At 42.5% G+C, this 23,129-nt stretch overlaps 1 protein-coding gene across 8 annotated transcripts in view; it reads right to left on the reverse strand.

Moving 5' to 3' along the window:
- Positions 1-9,392: 9,392 nt before the first annotated feature.
- LOC125462212 (neuronal-specific septin-3-like) overlaps positions 9,393-23,129 on the reverse strand; it is a 411,217-nt gene continuing 397,480 nt past the window's right edge. For all 8 annotated transcript variants that reach the window (XM_048551946.2, XM_048551945.2, XM_048551949.2 and 5 more), the window contains 2 exons: positions 19,476-19,527; positions 9,393-9,702 (listed from right to left, as the gene is read on the reverse strand). In XM_048551946.2, the coding sequence (XP_048407903.2) occupies positions 9,552-9,702; positions 19,476-19,527 (203 nt within the window). In that variant the 3' untranslated portion in view covers positions 9,393-9,551. The remainder of the gene's footprint in view (positions 9,703-19,475; positions 19,528-23,129) is intronic.

Genomic DNA, 23,129 nt, shown 5'->3' on the forward strand with positions numbered 1-23,129 from the left:
GTGCTCCTGAGATGCTGCTTGGCCTGCTGTGTTCATCCAGCTCTGCACTTTGTTATCTCTGTGTTCTTTAGGATTTGTGCCGTCAGCTGAATTATTTGCTAACTTTTATTTCACAAGGTAAGCTTGGGTTGACATTTATAAGAAAGATATTTTTAAACTAGAAAGGGTGCAGAAATGATTGAGAAGGATGTTCCCAACACTGGAGAGCTTGAATTATAAGGAGAGGCTGGATATGCTGGGACTTCTATCACCGGAGCGTAGGAAGTTGAGGGATGACGTTATAGAGGTTTATATAATCACGAGGGGATTGATAAGCTGGAAGCCAAGGTGTCTTTTTCCAAGGGTCGGTGAATGGAAAATTAGAGGGCGTAGGTTTAAGGTGAGAGGGGAAAGATTTGAGAGCGGAAAGATTTAAAAGGTACCAGGTTGGGGAGGGTGTAATTTTTTTAACACAGAAGGTGGTGGGTGTATGGAATGAAGTGCCAGAGAAGTTGGTGGACGCTGGTACAATTACAACATTTAGAAGACATTTGGACAGGTACATGGATGGGAAAGATTCAGAGGGGTATGGGCCAAACACAGGTAAATAGGACTATTCAGTTTAGGAACCCTGATTGATATGGATGAGTTGTAGAGCTGTACAGAACAGAAACAGATCCTTTGGCCCTACTCGTTCATGCTGACCAGATATCCGAATTTAATCTAGTCCCATTTACCAATATTTGGCCCATATCCCTCTAAACCCTTCCTATTCTTGGACCTATCCAGATGACTTTTAATTATTGTAATTTTACCAGCCTCCACCATTTCCTTGTTCCATACACATAAGTTGGACTGAAGGGTCTGTTTTTGTGCTCTATGACTCTATGTCTCTATAAAGGACATTATGAAGTGCCACCAGAATTTGTTGATCACAGTATATGTGTTGGTCTGCCTGCCAGTTTGGATGATTAACCTATGTAATCGCGTCATTTTCATTGGAATAATGCTGTTGTAGATCACCAAGAATGGAAAATATTATAAGTTTGACTCAGGAGTGTGTGAAAACCTGTTAGTACTACTTTGAAATAAGCTAATGGAGAAACACTGGATGGAATATGTTTGATAGAAATGTGGATTGTTATATACATTTAATCACTTGCTTTGCTGAATTGTTATTCATGTATATGGGTCTGAAACAGTTAATACTGATGAGTGAAGTAAGTACTGGCCAGGATGGTGATGGTATATGGTTTTGTAAGTAGCTTAGGATTTCGAATAATTGAGAGTTAACTTCCTCAAAATCTTTGTAACCTTGTCTATAGAATCAATGGAATTTGTAGCTCGTTGCTAATATGTGATAAACTATTCTTGTTCAATGCATGAGTCTCTTCTAGTTAGACTAGGAAGTGTTTATCTTCTATTTCACTGACCAAGCAGGCCCTGTACATCTGTACATTTAAAGAGGATGGTGATCACTATTCCTGACACATTGGGGAGGGGAAAATTCCACCCAAATCTCTTTAATTGTGTGTATAATTGAACCTGATAATTACCTCTCCATTTATTAGCACAACATAGCAGCAGGTAAGTCAGATCTGACTTTTCAATAAAAATGTGAATTAGCTACGAGTCTTCATTATTTTTTCTGTATTTCCGTTGAAACAGTCACCTTTACTCATTTGAATGACAGAGTTTGAAAGTTCCTACATAAATTAGCCTGAATGACGCTTCAAAAGGAGATATCAAACCAGACTGCATTCAACATACAGTCCACAGTCTACTATGGCTACTCAGGATATTTTAGATGCTAATAACATTCCCTTGGAAGAATTAAATAATAGAGCGACTGAACAACTGTAAAATCATGGTTTCTAGATGCCTGAGTCTTTGTGAAGCACCAGATGAGATTGCGTGAAATTAGCAAACAAGAAGCTGAAAATACTCGGTGAGTCTGGCTGCGTCTGCAGAAAGAGAAACAGAGTTAACGATTCAAATCATGACCCTTCCAGACCTGAATATCCTCATGGCCTTTCCCACAAACCATCAAACCCTGGGTGACCTCACTTAAACAGGTGAAAGTGAAGACCAGCAGGTGCTGTGCTCTGTGCAGCTTGCAATTAGATCTGTAAGACACTTAGAGCATTGTGGACCAAACTTACTAAAGCAGAGCTGGAAGCAATTCCTGTACAGTATGGGAGGTATATGAATGAGGAGAAAGACCAGGCCCTTGATCAGATCACTGCTGATCTGACTGTTGTCTCGACTTTACTGTCTACCCTCTTTGATTTCTTTGCCACCAGAAATCTATTAAACTCTGAAAATATTCAATGGTTACACCACTGCTGCTGTCTGAGGAAGACTTTCATCGACTACTGATCCCCCCAAAAGACTTCTTACCTCATATTCAATGAGACTCTTCATGTTTAAACTGTGTCCTCTAGTTCTAGTTTGTCCCATGAATGGAAAACACATTCCCAGTACCCAGCCCCATCTGATCCTCTCAGGATCCAAAATGATCTTCGTTCTTCTAAACTCCAACAGACTCAATCCCAGCCGTTTTGTGTAAGAATCTCCTCATGGCAGAAATCAGTTGCGTAAACCCTCGCTGAAGTAAGATAGAAGATTGAGAACATCTGTTTCTGCTGCAGGTACCCAGCATTCTGTGCCTCCCGATCCCTTGAGGAAGCCTGACTCTGGGAAGGTATAGGCATTGGGTTTCTTGCCATGTCTCACTGCGTAGTTACCTAACTCTGCTACAAAGCACCTCTCTAAAATGTGGGGTAAAGACATGAGAAATATGGTTGAGGTAATGGTCAGTGCAGTCAATGAGCTAAGCCCTGCACTCCCAGTCTACAATGACCAGCTTTTAAAAAGTTGCACTGGACTCTAATTTCCATTCTGCCCAGTAGGTCACCCTCAGTTTGCTGGATTTACATCCAATTTCTACTCCAGCAGTACACAAATAAGTCGAGAGTCTGAAATTCTTGTGGAAGTCTTTCTCTGGGCCATCAGTGGGCAAAACACATTCTGAGTGTAATATTAGCCCATAACCAGCACAAAGAACGTGAAATAACATCCTTAAAGAAATCCAATGCGAGAACCACTCAGCAAATCAGGCAGCATCCACACAGAAAGAAACAGTTAATGGTTCAGGTCAACGACTTTTCATTGGGACAGGAATCAGAAATTCTGTCAGAGGAAACAAATCGAATTCCTTCAAGCTGAATATTCCTGAGCGAAACACAAAAATGAACACAAACTCATTTTTCAGTTCTGTTGTGGGATTTGGGTGTTGCTGGCTGGGCCCAGAATTTATGGGCTGTTCCTGGTTGCCTTTGGGAAGGCGGTGATGAGCTGCCTTCTAAATATCTCGTGTTTTAAAGCAGAATTCCTGCAATGTTGCTTTTCTCAGCCCAAACCATGCCATTGAGAGAGTGTCCTACTCTGGGCTACACCAACCAGCAACAATTACAGGAAGAGTCTAGTTCCGTGTATGTAAGTGCCATGTTATTAAAATTAAACAAACGTTCCAATCCAGATTCCATTTGTTGCTAAGTTTCCATGTAAGCAAGAGCTATGTAATTGGACAACTGCTCATTTTACCACTTCTTTGTAGAAAAATAGCTTTCTTTCCAATTGATTGTGGGCCAGTGAATAAAAATGCGTTAGTGTAAATATTTTACTAAAAATATCAGCCCAAAATTTCAGCGTCATTCCTTCCCCATGTCGAGAAATAATTTGCTTTTATAAAATTGTGGAGCAATATTATTTGTTCACTCTCCCTCGTTTGGGATCGAAAGCTTATTGTGTTTTGACTGAGAATTGTCAGCTGCTTTTCAGATGTTAGTCCATTTCTTACAAATACGTTTTCCACCTGATTTTTGGAGACAAATAGATATTTTAAAAATGTTAGCTTCTCGCTGTGCAGCACTGGAAAATATGACTAAGATTGGCAGGATGATGTAAGGATCCACTTGACATGAGATGCCCTCCAGAATTGAGCAGCTGAAGAATGGTCAGTTGGGCAACAACAGCAGAGTAGGATGCAATTGGCAGCTCTGAGGAGAGTGGAGGTGGTGAAAGGGTAGTACTGTCTGATTTGGTAGTGTTTGTCAGAAGCTGCTCATGCATGGGTCTAGGCCCGAAACGTCAGCTTTTGTGCTCCTGAGATGCTGCTTGGCCTGCTGTGTTCATCCAGCCTCACATTTTGTTGTCATGCATAAAGAACAGCAGCTTGTGAACTCAAAGGACCTGAGCCCCAGCCACTGTCCTGTGCTGACTGGAACTATTTGTTCAGTTCAGAACAAGGGAAATGACATAAGGTGGAAGAGTAATGAGGTGATGCTAACAGTGTCCTTGGGCCAGAACCGAGAATAAAAAGACACAGGCTCACCAGATGAAACAACAAGGTGTAAGACACCACACAGTTTGGGAAAATAAGGAAAAAGGATAAAAATTAAGGATTTTGGGCAGTGAAAACTCCAGAAATCAACCTTCACCGAAGTGGAGGACCCAGTGCTTGGAGGGCTGGAGATTACACGGAGTATCTGGGGAGTCGCCTGGTCAGCACGAGCTCCTGTTCTCTCTCATTTTCTGTTACTGTTCAGGGAATGTCTGTGAAACCTAGTGGGCATCCGCACAGATTTTGGTTTTGTATGAATTGCATGCCTGCTTTTAACCCTTTCCGGTGTGACTTGTTTTAACTAAGCAATAGAGTCGATGGCTTGTTGACACATATTTAACTCTTTCCCCCCTTGTGCCAAGCCAATAACAGTCATTGAGGGCAGTAAGTGGCCAACAGTAGTTGGTTTAGCTCTGTCGCCTGGACAGCTGGCTTGCTGCACATGGTGATGCCAACAGCATGGGTTCAAATCCTACACTGGCTGAGGTTACCATGAAGGATTGCCCTTCCTCAACCTCTCCCATCACCTGAGGCATGGCAACTGTCAGATTAGACTCGAATGAAAGGGCAGCCTTAAGACAAAGGGTGATTTTCACAATTTTTCCAGGTTTCTCAAGAAACAATAAACACTCCTTAACTAGCAGACAGAATTTTATTTTGATCATAAAATGAACATATAAAATTTAATTTTTTCTGATATTTTCCCCATAAAACGTAAGAGAAAGTTTAATTTTTTTGATAAATATGGAGTGTAAGTAAAAGATTACCTTATGTGCAAACAGGGATTTAACCACAGATTTTTGCTTTGATAAAAACGAGAGAGTTAAAACAAAGCTTAATTCTAGGCAAGTTGGAGAGGTTTTCATTGCAGACAGTACGGAACGCGCCGAGTTGCAGTTAATGCTTGGATTTTACAAGATATTCGCATCCGCACAGCCCATATGCTGGAATTTAAAGTGGGTATCCATCCCCCTGGACAGCACTCACAGAGAAAAAGCAGGTTTATTACAAATGTTACCTTAACAGCAGTTGGCAAAGTAATACATTTGATAAACAGCAACTCTGTTGGGTTAGTTTGCGTTACAACTCTTTCAAAATAAAAGGACACCACAATTCAAATGATTTTTGTTGACACGCACGGCAGAAACCTCACCGTAAAACCTAAAAAGCTTTAATTATAATAAACATTAAAAAAAGATACAAATGAATTTTCAATTAAGTCATTGAACATTTTCTCAAAACAGTTCTACATGTAGGCTGGTCTTGTTAAAGAAAGAACTCCTACTCGCAACGTATCTTGGTAAATTAAAATATCTAAAACTGTCAAACAGACAAACAGAATATCTCAGTGGTTGAAGGCAGTGACATCTCCAGAGTTTTTCCATTTTGCTTCCAATTCCATTTAAATGTGAGGATAAAAGACAAAGCAGTGTTTACTTTTGCATTTATGTATGTCACTTTATAAGGTGCACTTATCTCTGTTTGAATTCACACTTTAAGGCTGTTTGCAGGGCCCAATGGGAAAAAGGAACAAAACCAGATGTTGCCAGAAAAGCTCACCAGGTCTGGCAGTATCTGTGAAGAAAATATCAGAGTTAACATTTCAGGGCCAGTGACTCTTCCTCAGGACTGTTCTGGTCAGAGAACCCGAAACGTTAACTCTGATTTTTTTTCTTCAGAGATGCTGCTAGACCTGCTGAGCTTTTCCAGCAACTTCTGTTTTTGTTCCTGATTTACAGCATCCACAGTTATTTCGGTTTTGACCCAATGGGAAGAAGTGAGGATGATATTGCTGTACTGTGCTTTATTGACTTCAGTAAGAATGCCTGCAGTGTAGTAAAGGTTCCTGTAGATGTCAGTGTTGTAGGTCTAAAGAGCTAACTAATCCCAGTATCCCATACAGTTCACCAATGGTGTAGAGCTTGAGGGTGTTCATTAATAGAGCTACAGGTTTCCAAAACATAGTAAAACAGAAACAGCTCCAAATTAAACAATGCTCATCATTCAGAAATACCGAGGTTTATGCTTAATATATAGAATATCTTGGAAAGGTATCCCATTCTACAATGATACAACTGTGTTGAATGTATGCATAACCATCCGAAGCCATTGCTTTTAGATAACTCAGAAAACATAATTGCATCTGTGTGGGCACTTTACAAAGTGGGGGCTTCAGTCTATTGTTTTGCCATTTTGGGAGGGAGTTGAGTGGATCAAATGTCATCCAATAGGTTGGCAAGGGGGTGGGTCTAGATCTAGGTGGGATCCTCTTTGGAGGGATAGTGTGGACTCGATGGGCTGAATGGCCTGCTTCCACACTGCTGGGATTCTATGACAGCTGGAGAAGGAAACCCATCACAAAATGGAGAATATTTAAATAGAAAGGCTAAATTTCGAGAGACGGCATTGTTTTGTCAAATTGTGTAAATTACTAACTGGCATAGCTTTCCTTTCAGGCCTTTTTGTTAAAACAGAGTTCAATGTAATTTTATTGTTTTATTTATTCATATGCTCCTCTTTTTGAATTCTTTTGCTGCATTTGGGTAACCCTTCCTCAACTGTCTCAGGGAACCACCTTCTCGAATTGCCCCTGTCCCCCAGGCAACAGGGCAATGCGGCATTTAGGAAAGGATGTCCAGGACCTCGACACCCGCATCCCACATCCGTCCACATCCCACCCCCACCCCCAACACCACCTCATATATCCAGAACCTCATATATTTCTCCTGGTTCATAAGAAGGGTTCCCAGCAGAATGAAATATCATTTTACATCAAAAACCGCATAGTACACAGGCAAGAATGTAATGGAGATGGGGAGCATGACCTTACAATTCATCGATTCAATGGCTACCATTTGACAGAACTCATTCAGACTGAACTTTTTTCCTACCTGCCTGAGAATAAAGATCAAACATTTCAGAACAAACAAATATCTCCTTGTAAAACATCACTCACCATCGTGTGTTTAGAAAAAGGGCTTCTTCCTCCAATGCAATGCAATCATTTTCTTTAAATGATCTTGGTGATATTTTCATTTTGCCTACAACTGAATTAAATCATCTTTTATCAACCTGTCTACTGGGTTACACAGCAATGGAGGCATGACTCATTGGCATTTACAAGTGTTTTTCTCTGTGGTTAATTCCCCTCAGGCATGTCAAACGCTTGTGGAAATACAGGTGTAGAAAAACAATTAGCTAAAAAATTTACAGTTTTTTTTAACTTTTTACATTTTGGAGTGTGGAAAGCTTCTCAAACTGAAGCACGCGCGGTCGCAATTCACAACATTGGCTTGACAAAGCACTCCAGACTGCTTTCGAATGCGCCCCCTCAGCCTCTCCACACCTTTTCATGAGTAACGTATCTCATCAAAACCCTGAAGACACACTGTGTGCAATGAATTGGAATTAACGTTCCCAGGGTTTGCCTGTCTGCCCGCTAACAAGTAGAATCTATTACTGGCAGTAAGGGCTGGAGAGTATGAGTGACCACCAAAAATTCCATTGTTTCCTGCATGACTCATGGGGTAGGGATGGAGAGGTCGGTTCTCCTTGTGGGAGATCGAGGGTCAGAGGGCATCATCTCAGATTAAGGGGTTGCCCATTTCAGACAGAGATGAGGAATTTCTTCCCTCAGGGGGTTGAGAGTCTGTGGAATTCATGGCTGCAGAAGGCTGTAGAGGCGGGGTCACTGAGTAAATTCGAGGAGGAAACAGAGTTTTCATCAATGAGCTTGTAAGGAAAAGTGGAGTTGAGATGATCTCATTGAATGGTAGAGCAGACTTGACGGGCTGAAAGGCCTATTTCAGTTCCAAAATCTCACGGTTGTTTTTTTTAATCCTTCTTTCATTAGAGGTGGGTGTCGATTGTTGGACCTGTTTGACCATGCCCAATTGTGTTTCAGATTGACCTTGAATGCCAGGCCTCAGTCTAGATCAGTTCTCAGGCAGTTTCACTGTAATTTGTTGGCCCTTCAGTCAAATAGAAGTCCCTTTCCATGGAGTTAAGCATGCTGAAAAATCAGACCCTGGGAGCTGTTTCCCTTTAAAACACCAGCCATTGTAGTGCACCAAATGTTGTGTAATACACTGTGGATATGGCTCAAATAAGGGTCTTTTGCTAATGCACTTGGATTATTATAAATACAGGATTGGCTTGTGAATGGGCTGTGAAATTTTGCTTTGTGCTTCACTTTGAGGACAAACGGTCCATTTTCCCACAGGGGCCTTCGGTATAAATGGTTCCAATTACCCCCTTAACACCCGCTCTGTGAGATCGACTGTGCGACTCCATGTCAGCCAAGTGACTCCAGTTTCCCCCACCCTCCATCCCACCCCTGGTGAAAGACACAGTTCAAAAGCCGCTGCCTTTTAGTGAGTTCAAAACTCAGGGCATTGAGGGGTGACCGGTATAGTTTTATTCCTAAACCAGTCACCTAATGTAAATGTGGCTGTCTTGAATTTTTGTGGGGGTAGGGAAGTGACCGGGAGAAGCCCGTTACGGCAGCATGAAAGGAAGACAGAGAGAGAGAGAGAAGTACGTGAGAGATAGAGTGAATGAGTGACAGACAGCGATAGAAAGGTATAAAGTGAGTGAGGAGAAAGGTGTTCATGAATACAAAGATGGCAGTTTACAAGATAAGCACAGTATTTTTCTAAAAGGGAATAATAATCCAGAGAGCTCAAGGTGAGGCTTTGTCTAGCTCAGTGAGCTCCACTGTCATACAAGACACTAACCTAACAAACTTGGTCACGATGCTACATTCTCCATCGAATACAGGAGTTCCATTGTGCAATACTGCAGCTGAGCAAGAACCATATAGGCATAAACATACAGAGTAGTCCTCTTCTAAGCACACCAGCTTTATATTTTAAACCCCGCCCGTTGCTACTGACAGAATGGAATACAGAGAAGATCGTGATGACATGTTACCTTGTTTTGGAATTACAATTCTTTTTCAATAACCACCTCCCTCCCAAAGTCACCCCCCCCCCACCCCCGACCCCAGCCTATTAAACAATCTACATAGAAACTCTCAAAGCCCACAGCCTTCCTTTAAAGCAGAAAACACTTTTTTTTGTCTCCAGTTCTATCTGAAATACGAAAACTGTACAATGCAGAGGAGATGTTGAAAGCACAGTTTATTCTTGGCTGGCAGGGCAGGGTCTCAGAGATTGATGTCCACATCTTCTTTGGTGGCTATATTATTCCCTTTCGGCAACCCCTTGCTGATGCCATTGCTCTCGTTCAATCGTCGCACTCTGTAGGTCTCGTAATGGATCTTATGCGTGACATCTTTCAGATCCTGGAGGTGAGACCTTTAAAGAGGTACAAGGAGGAACAACAAAGTCAGCTATTAACAAAGAAAGAAAACAGCAGCAATCTCCACCAATTTTTTTTACCAGAACGGGGGGAACATTTCCACAGCATTCTCCACGCGAATGCAATCTGCGTTCTGCAGCAAACCCACACTGAAAGCACCTCAACACTCGACGAGAGGCGATCTCGCTGCACAGGCTTAAATGAGTGCGGTAGGCACAATGGGCTGAAGAGGCTGGAGATAGCACTAGACATGAGCATAGTCTCAGGATAATGGGATGATTATGTAGGACTGAGATGAGGAGAAATGATTCATTCGGAGGGTTGTGAACCTGTAGAATGCTGTTTCTAAGTGTTGAAAAGTCCCCAATATTAGAATACTTAAGGCTGGGATAGAGCAGATTGTTTGGACCAAGGACTAATGGGAGCACGAGGGAAAGCGGAGTTGAAACTCAAGGTTGGAGATGATTGTACTGAATGGAGGCCATTCAGTCAATTCCTGCTCTAATGTCATGAGTTGTAGACCCTTAGTTCTGATTAAGTCAATAAAACACAGTATACAGTAGACCGGATGCTCTTTGCAGGATCAGCGCAGACTCAATGGGCTGATTGGCCCGCTTCTATGTTGTTGGCCGGGGGGGCAGTGTTCTACGATTGATTCTGTGCTATGAATAATATCGAAGACTGATCAAATTTGTTTGTTTGCTGCAACAGTTTATGACGAATTTTTACTCTGGGCTTCAAATATGGTTGGATCTGCAAGACATATTTCAATCCGTTTCAGCAGCTCACTGTGAGAAATATGCGTTATTTGTGTGAAAACAAATCATAAGCTGCCGACGTCACATGTAGTTGCTTTCACTTGAAACAGATTGCAGATCAAAATGTATTCGAAGCCCAGGGTAAAAATTTCCCCTAAGCTGTGCTCCAACACCATGGGAGGATTTGAAAAGAGGGATAAGAACTTCTGTTTTGTGCAATTGAGGGGAATTGTTTTACTGTTCTATTATCAGGCAATGGGCAAACCCCCGAATGATTAAAAGTCCATTAAGAGATCAGAATACAAATTCTTTACCTTCCATCTCCATACTGAAAAAAACACTTCAAAGACAAGCACCGCTAATCAGCCAAAATGATTAGGGTGAGCCCATTTTGGCTGGGAAGCCATTTGACACACTCAGATCTTTATCAGAGTCTGGTGGGTATATTGCTCTGTTTCATTAGTCATTGCTGATGGACAGGGGCTGCTGCTGTAGCTGAAGGCTAATCAGTTGGCCACTCCCTGATCAACTCCCATTTTATCTGTCTCTGATCATTTCCACGGTAAAAGCCAATTTCTGCTCTCTGGCTCCTCTGAAAATGTCTGGGCCCTTGGATTGTTGTTTGTTTTAAAAAAAAACACATCACATTGCAATAGAAATAACTATTTTTACATGTTTCCTCCACAAAATGATTCTATTTAATATTGCAATAACATAAGAACCAGGAGCAGGAGGAGGCAACTGAGCCCCTCAACCCTGCTCCACCATTTAATGCGATCATGGCTGATCTCATCCTGGTCTCAACTTTACTTTCCTGCCCATTCTCTATAACTCTTCAACCCCATTACTCCTTAAAAATCTCCCTATCACCTCCTCAAGTCTTCCAGCACCCACCACACTCTGGGATAGTGAATTCAACAGATTTATAACTCTTTGAGAGAAGTAATTTCTCCTTATCTGTGTTTAGGACTGAGTTGAGGAGGAACTTCTCCTGAAAGGGTTATGAATCTGTGGAATTCCCTGCCCAGTGAAGCAGTTGAGGCCACCTCATTGACTGTTTGAAGGCAAAGATAGATAGATTTTTGAATAGTAAAGGAATTAAGAGTTATGACAAGTGGGCGGGTAAGCGGATCTGCGTTCACGAGAAGATCAGCCATGATCTTGTCAAATGGTGGAACAGGTTCAGGGGACCAAGTACTATTTCTGCTCTTATTTCTTATCTAAATCTGCTATCCTTTATTCTAAAACAATGATCTATTGTTCAGGATTGCCCCACAAGACAAAACATCCTTTCTACATCTACTTTATCAATCCCTCTAGACATCCCATAATACTCAATCTGATCTCTTTTATTCTTCTAAACTCTAGCCTAAACTGGTCACTCTCTCCTCATAAGACAAGCCTTTCATCTCTGGACTTAATTTAGTGATCCTCTTCGTAAGTGTCTCATGGGCAAAACCTTTTTGGAGGAACTTGCACAGGAGTATAGTGGGTCAGCTGAAAACACTAAAGCTTTGCTCTGCATTTTGCAGGATCAATGGAGGAATGGCCAAACAAAGAGACCTTGGAGTGTAGGTTCATAGTTCCTTCAAGGTGGGTCACAGGTAGACAGGGTAGGGAAGAAGGTGCTTGGTTCACTTGCCTTTATTGATCTTGAGTATAAGAGTTGGGAGGGTCATGTTGAGGCTGTCTGGGTCATTGGATAGGCCACTTTTGGAGTACTCTGTTCAATAGCAAACATGTTGTTAAACTTGAAAGGGCGCAGAAAAGATGTACAAGGACGTTGCTGGAGTTAGAGGGTTTGAGCCATAGGCAGAGGCTGAATAGGCTGGGGCTATTTTCCCTGGAGCTTCCAGGATTGAGGGAAGACCATATAGACATTTACAAAACCATGAGGGGCATGGGTCGTGTGAATAACCCCAGTCTTCTTCCCAGAGTTGGGGAGTCCAAAACTAGTGGGCATAGTTTTAAAGGTGACAGGGGCATGATATAAGAGGGACCTGACGGGCAACTTTTTCACACAGAGGGTGGTGAGTGTATGGAATGAGCTGTCAGAGGAAGTGTTGGAGGCTGGTACAATTACAATATTTAAAAAGCATTTGGATGGGTATGTGATTAGAAAGGGCTTAGAGGGATATGGCCCAAATGCTGACAAATGGGAGTAGATTAATTTAGGATATCTGGTCGCAATGGGCAGGTTGGACTGAAGGGTCTGTTTCTATGCTGTACATCTCTGAGTGTATAAGATTAAAAGTATAATTACAAACAGATTAAGGCCATAAAGAAAACTAATGGAATAATGGGTTTTATGTCAAGTGGCTTAGTATCTAATATCAAAATTTGATGGCAAATATTTATATAAAAACTGAGGAAAGACCTGAAGGATTGGGGCTGTTTTTATTAAAATGGATGAGGGGATTTGCTGATCTGATATGAGCTGTTGGAAATGGTGAAGGGCTAGGACAGAGTTCATGGAAAGACCATCAGTGAGGGGTTGTGAGGACATGGAGATAAGGAACTAAATGTGGGGCAGTCTGTTTATGTGGAGACCGTGAACTGCAATATGTCAGAGCTTGTGACTGAAGCAGAGACTTCCTGGAAAGACACATGAAATAAAGACCGATGGTTACACCGGAGGGCGAGCCACAATGCAGACTGTTTGGAAAGGTCTATGTTTGTATTGAAATTCTATGTACAGAGACCTCGGCAGCTTCTATACTGCTTCTGTTAGAGTGAATTGACCTTGGACATTTACATGTTTTAATTTGGATCTTCCTAACCCAGAGGCAGAATGCAGACTCAAAGAAACAGCGCCCACTCTCGGAATGCAACAGTGAATGCTGCAATCTCACGCTCGCCTCCTGCAGTCGGAACTCCAACCCTGCTGTTATAAATGCGTTTATAGACAGGTTACAACTGGGCCAAGAGCAATCATCTATCATCATTGCCTTTGTACTTGACACATTTCAGCAGTAACACCTGCATTTTGTCCACCAACAATGGAATTAAAATATGCATTTGTAACACATTTGGAATCGCTCTGAGGTGTTTCTTTGTTGTTGTGATAATAAATCAATGAACTTATTTCTCACTGGTGCTTCTGAGAGATGAAGGGAAGGTTGTGTTGTAGGTGCAGTGTAAAAAGTGGGAGCAAATTACTGCAGATGCTGGAATATGTGCTGAAAACAACAAAATGCTGGAGATCACAAGGGTCAGACAGGATTCATGGAGAGAGAGGGAGAGAGAGAAAGCTAACATTTCCGGTCTAGCCTTGAAACGTCAGCTTAATCCCTCTCTATGAACACTGCCCGACCCAGTGTGATTTTCAGTAGGGGATGCCAGTAGCATGAGTTCACTTGCTGTACTGGCTGATGTTACCATGAAGAGTTCACCTACTCAACACCCTTTCCCTCACCTCTGAGGGGTTCTGACCCTCAAGTTAAAACCACCACCAATCATCTCTCTCCAATGAGACAGCAGCCCCGTGGCCTGGTAAGAGTACGGTGACTGACCTTTATGCTGAGGCGGGTGTGCCATACATAGTCTTTTAGCAATGACATGGGCAAAATACCATGCCAGGAACATTGAGGAGAAGGAATCGAGGCTTGTAGAAAATTGGGCTTAAAAGCAGATAATGAACGACCAAAGTCAGGGACAATTTGTCAGGGTGACTCAGCAGATATTTACAGCACAGAAGGCAGCCATTCAGCCCATCATGCCTGTGCTAGTCAGTAAGAATCTGACTACATTATTCTCATTTTCCAGCTTTTGGAGGATAGACCTGGAGGCTACAGCAGTGCAAGTGAACATCTAAATGCCACTTAATTGTTATGAAAGTTTCTGAACCAACCTGTCAACTCAACCTAACAATAAAGGATTAATGTTGTAATTGTAGTGCAATGCATGTTGTCTCCACGGATTTTAATAAGGCATTTGACAGGGTCCCAAAAGGCAGACTGGTCAAAAAGTAAAAGCCCGAGGGACAATAGGGTAATGTGTTGAACTGGGTCCAAAGTTGGCTTAGTAAGAGCAAACTAGGGGAACGGTCATTGGCTGCCCTTGCAAATAGAGCGCTGTTTCAAGTGATGTTCCCCAGGGTTCAGTGTTGGAACCCCACTGTTTGTTTTACACATTAACAATTTGGACTTGAACATGGGAGGGCACAATTAGGAAATTTATAGACGACACAAAAATTGACTGTGTATTGGCTAGCGTAGAGGACAGCTGTAAGTTCCAAAATGTTGTAGATGGGTTGGTGGGGTGAACAGGAAAGTGGCAGATGGAGTTCACCTCTGGTATTGTAAGGTAATGTATTTCGGGAAGTCAACCAGTAAAAGGGAATGCACAATAACTGGGAATATACTGAGAGGGGTAGGTGAAGTGAGATATCCAGGTGTACAAGTGCATTAGTCCCCAAAGGGAGCAATGCAGGTACGTAAAGCTGTAGGGAAGGCATATGGAATGCTTTCCTTCATCGGCAGAGGTATAGAATACAAAAGTAGGGATATAATGAAGAAACTGTATAACACACTGTTGAGGTCACAATTGGAATATTGTGTGCAGTTCTGGTTACTACATTACAGGAAGGATGTAATTGATCCAGAGAGAAGGCAGAGACAATTTACTAGAATGTTGCCAGAGCTGGAGAATTGTAGTTTTGAAGAGATATTGGAGAGATTAGGATTGTTTTCCTTGGAACAGAGAAGGCTGAGGGGGTGACATGATTGTGAAGGGTAGAGATAAAGTAGACAGGAGGAACCTGTTGCCCTGGGGTGAGAGTTCAAAGACCAGGCATCATAGATTCAAGCTAAGGGGCAGCAGGATTAGAGGGGATGCAAGGAAAACCACTCACGCAGAGGGTGATGGGCATCTGGAATTTGCTACCCGAGTTAGTGTCAGAGGCAGAGACCCTAAACTCCATTAAAAGGTACCTGGATCTGCATCTTAAGGTCAGTAAGATGCAGGGCTATTGGCTGTGTGCAGGAAAATGGGATGAGAAAGGGCAACTGGGATTGGCTTGGCATGGATAAAATGGACTGAATTGCCTCTTTCTGTTTATCATTTCCATGGTTAACAGTTTTGGAGCATAAGACCCCTATGTATTTTCCATCCATCCTGCTGGTTTCTGTTTGACAGTAATATTAGTCGATTGTGTATCAGATATAGTTGATACTTTCCTCCACATCCTTATAGTCCTTTTTAGTATGTGCATGCATATGGCGGTTTTAGACCTAAAGTTCTATCCAGCGAATAATTTGGAAATGATGTATTTAATTGCACAGGTGAAAATGTAAACCTCAGTTTACTAAATGTGTTTTGAGGCAGGATATCAAGTAAATATAATTTGCTTTTAATTAATTAGGTGCCTTATTGATGAGTTTGTGTCAGCAGAATCTGGCCTTTTAAGCTTATTATGACAGACAGCCATGACGAATGAAATTTCATATCCCGAGACACAGGGAAATGAAAAAAACAGTACTTAGAACATAGAACATAGAACATAGAACAGTACAGCACAGAACAGGCCCTTCAGCCCACAATGTTGTGCCGACCATTGATCCTCATGGATGCACCCTCAAATTTCTGTGACCATATGCATGTCCAGCAGTCTCTTAAATGACCCCAATGACCTTGCTTCCACAACTGCTGCTGGCAACGCATTCCATGTTCTCACAACTCTCTGCGTAAAGAACCTGCCTCTGACATCCCCTCTATACTTTCCACCAACCAGCTTAAAACTATGACCCCTCGTGCTAGCCATTTCTGCCCTGGGAAATAGTCTCTGGCTATCGACTCTATCTATGCCTCTCATTATCTTGTATACCTCAATTAGGTCCCCTCTCCTCCTCCTTTTCTCCAATGAAAAGAGACCGAGCTCAGTCAACCTCTCTTCATAAGATAAGCCCTCCAGTCCAGGCAGCATCCTGGTAAACCTCCTCTGAACCCTCTCCAAAGCATCCACATCTTTCCTATAATAGGGCGCCCAGAACTGGACGCAGTATTCCAAGTGCGGTCTAACCAAAGTTTTATAGAGCTGCAACAAGATCTCACGACTCTTAAACTCAATCCCCCTGTTAATGAAAGCCAAAACACCATATGCTTTCTTAACAACCCTGTCCACTTGGGTGGCCATTTTAAGGGATCTATGTATCTGCACACCAAGATCCCTCTGTTCCTCCACGCTGCCAAGAATCCTATCCTTAATCCTGTACTCAGCTTTCAAATTCGACCTTCCAAAATGCATCACCTCGCATTTATCCAGGTTGAACTCCATCTGCCACCTCTCAGCCCATCTCTGCATCCTGTCAATGTCCCGCTGCAGCCTACAACAGCCCTCTACACTGTCAACGACACCTCCGACCTTTGTGTCGTCTGCAAACTTGCTGACCCATCCTTCAATTCCCTCGTCCAAGTCATTAATAAAAATTACAAACAGTAGAGGCCCAAGGACAGAGCCCTGTGGAACCCCACTCACCACTGACTTCCAGGCAGAATATTTTCCTTCTACTACCACTCGCTGTCTTCTGTTGGCCAGCCAATTCTGTATCCAAGCAGCTAAGTTCCCCTGTATCCCATTCCTCCTGACCTTCTGAATGAGCCTTCCATGGGGAACCTTATCAAATGCCTTACTGAAGTCCATATACACCACATCCACTTAAAACATCACTGACAACATCCAGATGCACTCCTTTCTGGGAGATCAAGTCCATCTGTTTAAAAATTTGCCACTGAAAAAAAACACAAATGAATAGGCTTTTTCCTTTATTAAAATGTGTGGAAAAGTGCACAGGCATTAATTACATCAATACAGGCCAGGCTGCTGGATCCAAAATTATGTAAGTGAACAGTAAAATTAACAGTTTGCCTTGAAGTTCCACATGCATCAGGAAGCAATTAAAACCAAATTAAAGACAGATTGCTTCAGGCAGAGAAAGCTGGGCCAAAGCTGGAGAGAAGAAACAAAATCTGAGCTGCTAGCAAAGTGGGGCACCACATGTTTTTACTAACTGTGGCACAAATGGGATGTTTGAAGGGAAGGGAATGTGGTATTTCAGTTGCTGTACGTATCAAAAGGCAAAAGGACAAAGCCATGTAGTCCTCCCAGCTGCTTTCCTCATTGCGGGGAGACAATTGTTGGTGGAACCTGAGGGTCACTGTATCCCAGGTGCAGAGAGAGAAGAAAAGTCCTTCATGCTAATCTCAGGGGGTGCAGGAACTGAACCCACACTGTTGGTGATAATGGGAACTGCAGATGCTGGAGAATCCAAGATAATAAAATGTGAGGCTGGATGAACACAGCAGGCCCAGCAGCATCTCAGGAGCACAAAAGCTGACGTTTCGGGCCAAGACCCTTCATTTCTCTGATGAAGGGTCTAGGCCCGAAACGTCAGCTTTTGTGCTCCTGAGATGCTGCTGGGCCTGCTGTGTTCATCCAGCCACACTGTTGGTATCACTCAGCATTGCAAACCAGTCACCATGCTAACCAAACCACTAGCTGTGTTCATCCAGCTCCACACTTTGTCATCTCTATAAAGTGCTTTGAGGTTGGGAGAACAGCTATATAAATTCACATCTTCTATTTTACGTTATTTAAAGTCAGAAGTGTACTCTTTTCATGTCAGAAAGCTGTTTGTGACTGTGAAAAACATAATCCACTGATAATCATGAACCCAGTGGGAGCAGACAAGGAGAACACACCGCTTTCATAATTGTGTAAATAGTTGAGAAAAGGAAGATTTATGAAAAGGAGGGAAATGTACGTAGTGAATAATGTGAAGCTACTGTGGAAGGTAGAGGTAACACACAGGATAAAATGAGTAAGTAGGAATAGAAAGTTTCTGACAGGGAAGAGTGGGGTTGTGGGAGGTATTGGATCCACAGGAAGGCAGAGGTAGAGAGGTGCAGAATGAGGGGTGGTGGATGGTGATGGTCATGGTTTGGGATACCGGTATATCTGCTTGATAAGTCTCTGGCAGGCACAGACTGCCTGTAAAGGAGATAACAGCGGCCCCCCCCAGCCCGAATGCATTCTGCCAGAGGCAACCTGATTGCCCAGTCTCTCAGGTCACTGAGCGACGCCACCTGGGAATCCCATGGCCAGTGGGAGGAGGTCCCTGAACTGGCCTCAGTGAGCTCTCAGTTTGGCCCATCAGCCAAATCTGTTCTGGAGGTTGGCATGGCACGGCTACCATGGCAACCAAGCACCCTCATGCCCCAATCACCAGCGTGCCTCGGGATCTAATTTCTGGGCCCAACTATTTCTCTGTGTTTCCTAAATGGCCACAGGCTTTGTCCAAATATTTTGTATGAAAAATAAACTTTATTTTAATATGGGGACCAAATCATATCCACGTGCCCTTATCAATTGTCCTCTGGGCTCTTGGTCAGGACACTTGACCTTTAAATCACATTTGCAACAGGAACATTTAGCTCATGAATTTATGGTGTGTGTATTTTTGCGACCAGTAAGGTAGGTCATTGTTGCATCTGGGCCACTCACGTTACTTTGAGTAAATACAGTGAGTTGCTGCCGTGCTGTAGGGCAGGGATTCCCAAAGTGGGGTGAGGCTCAGGATCCCAAATGGGGCAGAAGTCGGCCATTTAGCCCATCCAGCCTGCTCTGCCGTTAAACCAGATCGTACCTGACTTGATAATCCTCAACTCCACTTTCCTGCCTTTTCTCTGTAACTTTTGATTCAGTTCCTGATTAAACATCAGTCTCAGCGTCAAATATGGGATTGCAAACGGAAGCACAACTTGATAGTGACTCTTTTGAGCGATGTTACAGGAGGTGCTACTAGAACTTGCTCTAAAATATCAACGCTTAAATTCTTTATATTTTCGCTACTTGTTGTCCCAGCAATTCCCCATTGGTTTCATGTACTGTCGTCCGATAACAAGTCACCTAGATTTTGTTTGACTGTTGAAGGCTGGAGGCGAACTTTGACCTGTACAAATGCTGTTGCACAATACAGAATGAAGTGGCCTCATGGGCAGGAGGATCATCTTACCTGATCAGCAGATCCCTTAGATTTGCAAATTCACAGTGTGCACCGTTCTCAACTGGAAGAGGCAGAGAGACCAAATCAGCAAAGGTCCAGAGAATCAATACAATTATCATCAGGTTTCACAGGAGAATGCTTCAATTAAATGACTTTACAAACTGTGCCCCTTTTGATTGATAATAATGATTAAACCACTCTAAAAGCATTTACATTCTGTGTTAGTTTGAGTTCATATTGCTCTCATTCAACAGAAAAAGGATAAAGATCCTGAGACCATTTATTCTTCTCAATTACATAGTCTGGGAACTCGGGTACCAATGTTCCTGCAAACATGTAATTATAAAAGAGTACTGCTGAAAAAAGACAATACTCAAATTCTGTACCTACTACCAAATTACTAATTACAAAAAAAAGCTAAACTCTATATTCCCTTTAGGAGCGAGGTGAAGTGTTCCTAGTATTTATAGTCTGAATCAGAAACTTGAGAATTAGACACTAGAAAAGACTCAGATTAATTCCACACTGGCAACTCTATTTCTCGTGACACAGCATGGCTTCCCAGTTAAAGTACCTACACACAAATAAAGAGCAACTTACACCTTTCTTGGTGATAGTCCTTAAAAGGCAGCAGGTTGAATAAACATGGAGGGCGGAGGGAGAGATCCAGCTCTCATAGAGCTTCACAGTGTGCGTTACCTGTATGTACAGCAGCATGCGCAAGTGGGGAAAAGGCACGAGCGTGATGCATTATGTCCTCTCAACTTAATTGATGAATGACACATTGAGAACCTATTTTACCTGTGGACAGTCATGTTACCAAAGTAGCATTCTCTAATTAATGGGAACTACAATAATAGCTTTTGTCAATGACATGTACAAGGTGCCTGACCAGCAAACTATAAAGAGTCTAATGTTTATGTCTGGGGTTAAAATTGATTCAGAGATAGTGGGAACTGCCGATGCTGGAGAATCTGAGTTAACAAGGTGTAGAGCTGGATGAACACAGCAGGCCAAGCAGCACCAGAGGAGCAGGAAAGCTGACAAAAAATTTTTTTGAAGAAGGGTCCAGATCCGAAACGTCAGCTTTCCTGCTCCTCTGATGCTGCTTGGCCTGCAATGTTCATCCAGTTCCACACCTTGTTATCTTTAATATTTATGTGTAAAGTGTTTATGCTCACAGCTATTAAAAGACCAATTAAAAGACAAGTTGTCAAAGTTGATTGGAATGAGATCAGACGATGGTGCCTGAGGATCTACTTTAGGAGAATAAATGTGAAGCAATCTTCTGTTTTGTTTCTACCCTATTGGTCACAATCATTTAATTCAGAACTGGGGATTAGTTTAGCTCAGTTGGCTGCTTTGCAATGCAAAGTAACACCAACTGCATGGGTGCAATTCCTGTACTGGGTGAGGTTACAATGAAGGACTCTCCTGGGGACCCTCAGGTTAAACCACCGCCAGTCATCTCTGTCTAATGAGAGAGCAGCCCTATAGTCTGCTAAGACAATAGTGACTTTACCTTCATTAATTCAGAACCACCACAGGCTTGTGAACAGACGTTAGCCAATTAGATTGGACTTGACTTTTGCCGACTCGACCGAAAGGAAAACATTAATTGACTTTGGAGTCATACAGTCATACAGCATGTAAACATACCCTTCTCTCCGACTCATTGTTGACCAAGTTTCCCAAACTATACCAGTCCTATATGCCTGTGCTTGGCCCATATCCCTCCAAACCTTTCCTATTCATGCACCTGTGCCAATTGCGTTTTAAATGATGTGACTGTACCTACCACTTCCTCTGGCAGTTCATCCCACATTTGAGCCACCTTCTGTGTGAAAATGTCGCCCCTCCAAGTTTGGTATCATTGTGAAATTAATGCAATTCTGGACTTGGATCGCAGCACCACTGAGAATGAGACTGCATTTTGTGAGGGAAATAGTTGGGCCAAAGGCAGACTGCGGCAAGTTACATTCTCAAATTAAAGGAAGTTTCTCGCCAGTTCCGTGGATATGAAGCAAACTTAAAAAAACTGACCACTGAGACACATCCACAGGAGGCCTAAACTGCAATAAAATCCAGTCCAGGATTTTGAGCAAAGGCAGTCAGCTGACATTATTGAGAGAAATGACAGAAAGAGCACTGCAAATCACGAGGGAATTCTGCTCCTTGGCCAGCAGGGGGGGAAGTTTACCAGGTTTCAGCGGGGTCTGAGAGCCAGAAATTCGGCTTGTTTGTATGTCTCCTTTCCCAGTCAAAGATTTATTCCTGTGTGAAAAGTAAGTCATATCAGCACAGCAGGACGGAAGCTCAAGACTGTGGAAAAGCTGCAGGTTGCACTAGGTGGAGTAGACAGCAATGTAAAAAAAAAGAGCAGACAACAAGATAAAGGAAAAGTGTGAGATTTTACTCATCACCTCCACTCCAAACTGCGGCCAACAGGGCCTCACTTACTGATGTGGGCCTCTGTCGAACTCCTGCATTGCTGCATAGTGTTGGGTTGACAGATTGAGAGGACTCAGGGACATTTGAGTGTTTGTTATTTGTTGTGCAATGCACCAGACAAGACTAACACCTCCTTATGGCAGGCACCAGTTATTGAAGCATTTGATTTACATCTGACCAACTGCAGAGCAGCAGAGAAATAGCAATATGCCGAAATGCTCAGATACTGCAATAGACAATGGTGATGCTCAAGTATCCCACAGTGAGCACGGATTTCGCTGCATCCAAATAACATAGTCTACCTATCTATGCTGCACAGTGTGGATCAAATTTAAAGCTCACAAAATTCATTCACTTTCATTGAAATATATCGACAGGTACAAATTCCTAAGCTACCAAACTACAAAAAAATTCATGTTGATCCACTACCTCCTGACTACCAGCTGTCACCTCAATCCACAGTAATCCTGTACAAAATACGTTGCAAAACATTTCTTGTATTCAATGAGTGATAAAGAAGGAAAATCAGAACATTAAGACATTTTTATGGTTAGAAACAATGTATACTCCAGGTGAATGCAAATGTGGAGCATTTTATGACTATTTCATTTACGGATTCCATGAATGTTTTGAGCAGATATTGGTCTCTGTGCAACCTGGAAAGCACCAGGTAGTATGTTCTTATTTATTTCATGGTGACTGACACCTTGCTGTGCCCAGATGGTACAGCATGTGTCTTTTATGATGGTTTTGCCAACTTAATGAGGAAAACACAATTTCAAAAGAACACCGTTCTCATCTTTCAAGTCAGTGACAAAGTGAGGCGTGCAGAATTAATATCAAACCAAAAACAGGCCTGGACTGTGTGGTGCAACAATATTTAGTTTGATCTGTGTAAAGACAATTCCTGACAATCAGTGATATGAGTTTATAACCCTGTGTTGCACATGAGTACTCACGATGTTGTAGCAGTTAAATAAAGGTTCACCATTAAGTGGCAAACACTTCAGTGACTGTCCCAAACCTGACATAGCAGAATGCAACGTTAAATCTGTCCAGTCTTCAGCTTGCAGACTGCTTTAGTCTTTCAGATTTCAGCCTGATGCTAGATTTTTGAAGGCGAGAACAAAAATTGCTGGAAAAGCTCAGCAGATCTGGCAGCATCTGTGGAGAGAAATCAAAGTTAACGTTTTGGATCTCTCCACTGATGCT

The sequence above is a fragment of the Stegostoma tigrinum genome, chromosome 23 (genome assembly GCF_030684315.1).
Source record: "Stegostoma tigrinum isolate sSteTig4 chromosome 23, sSteTig4.hap1, whole genome shotgun sequence".
Lineage (NCBI taxonomy): Eukaryota > Metazoa > Chordata > Chondrichthyes > Orectolobiformes > Stegostomatidae > Stegostoma > Stegostoma tigrinum.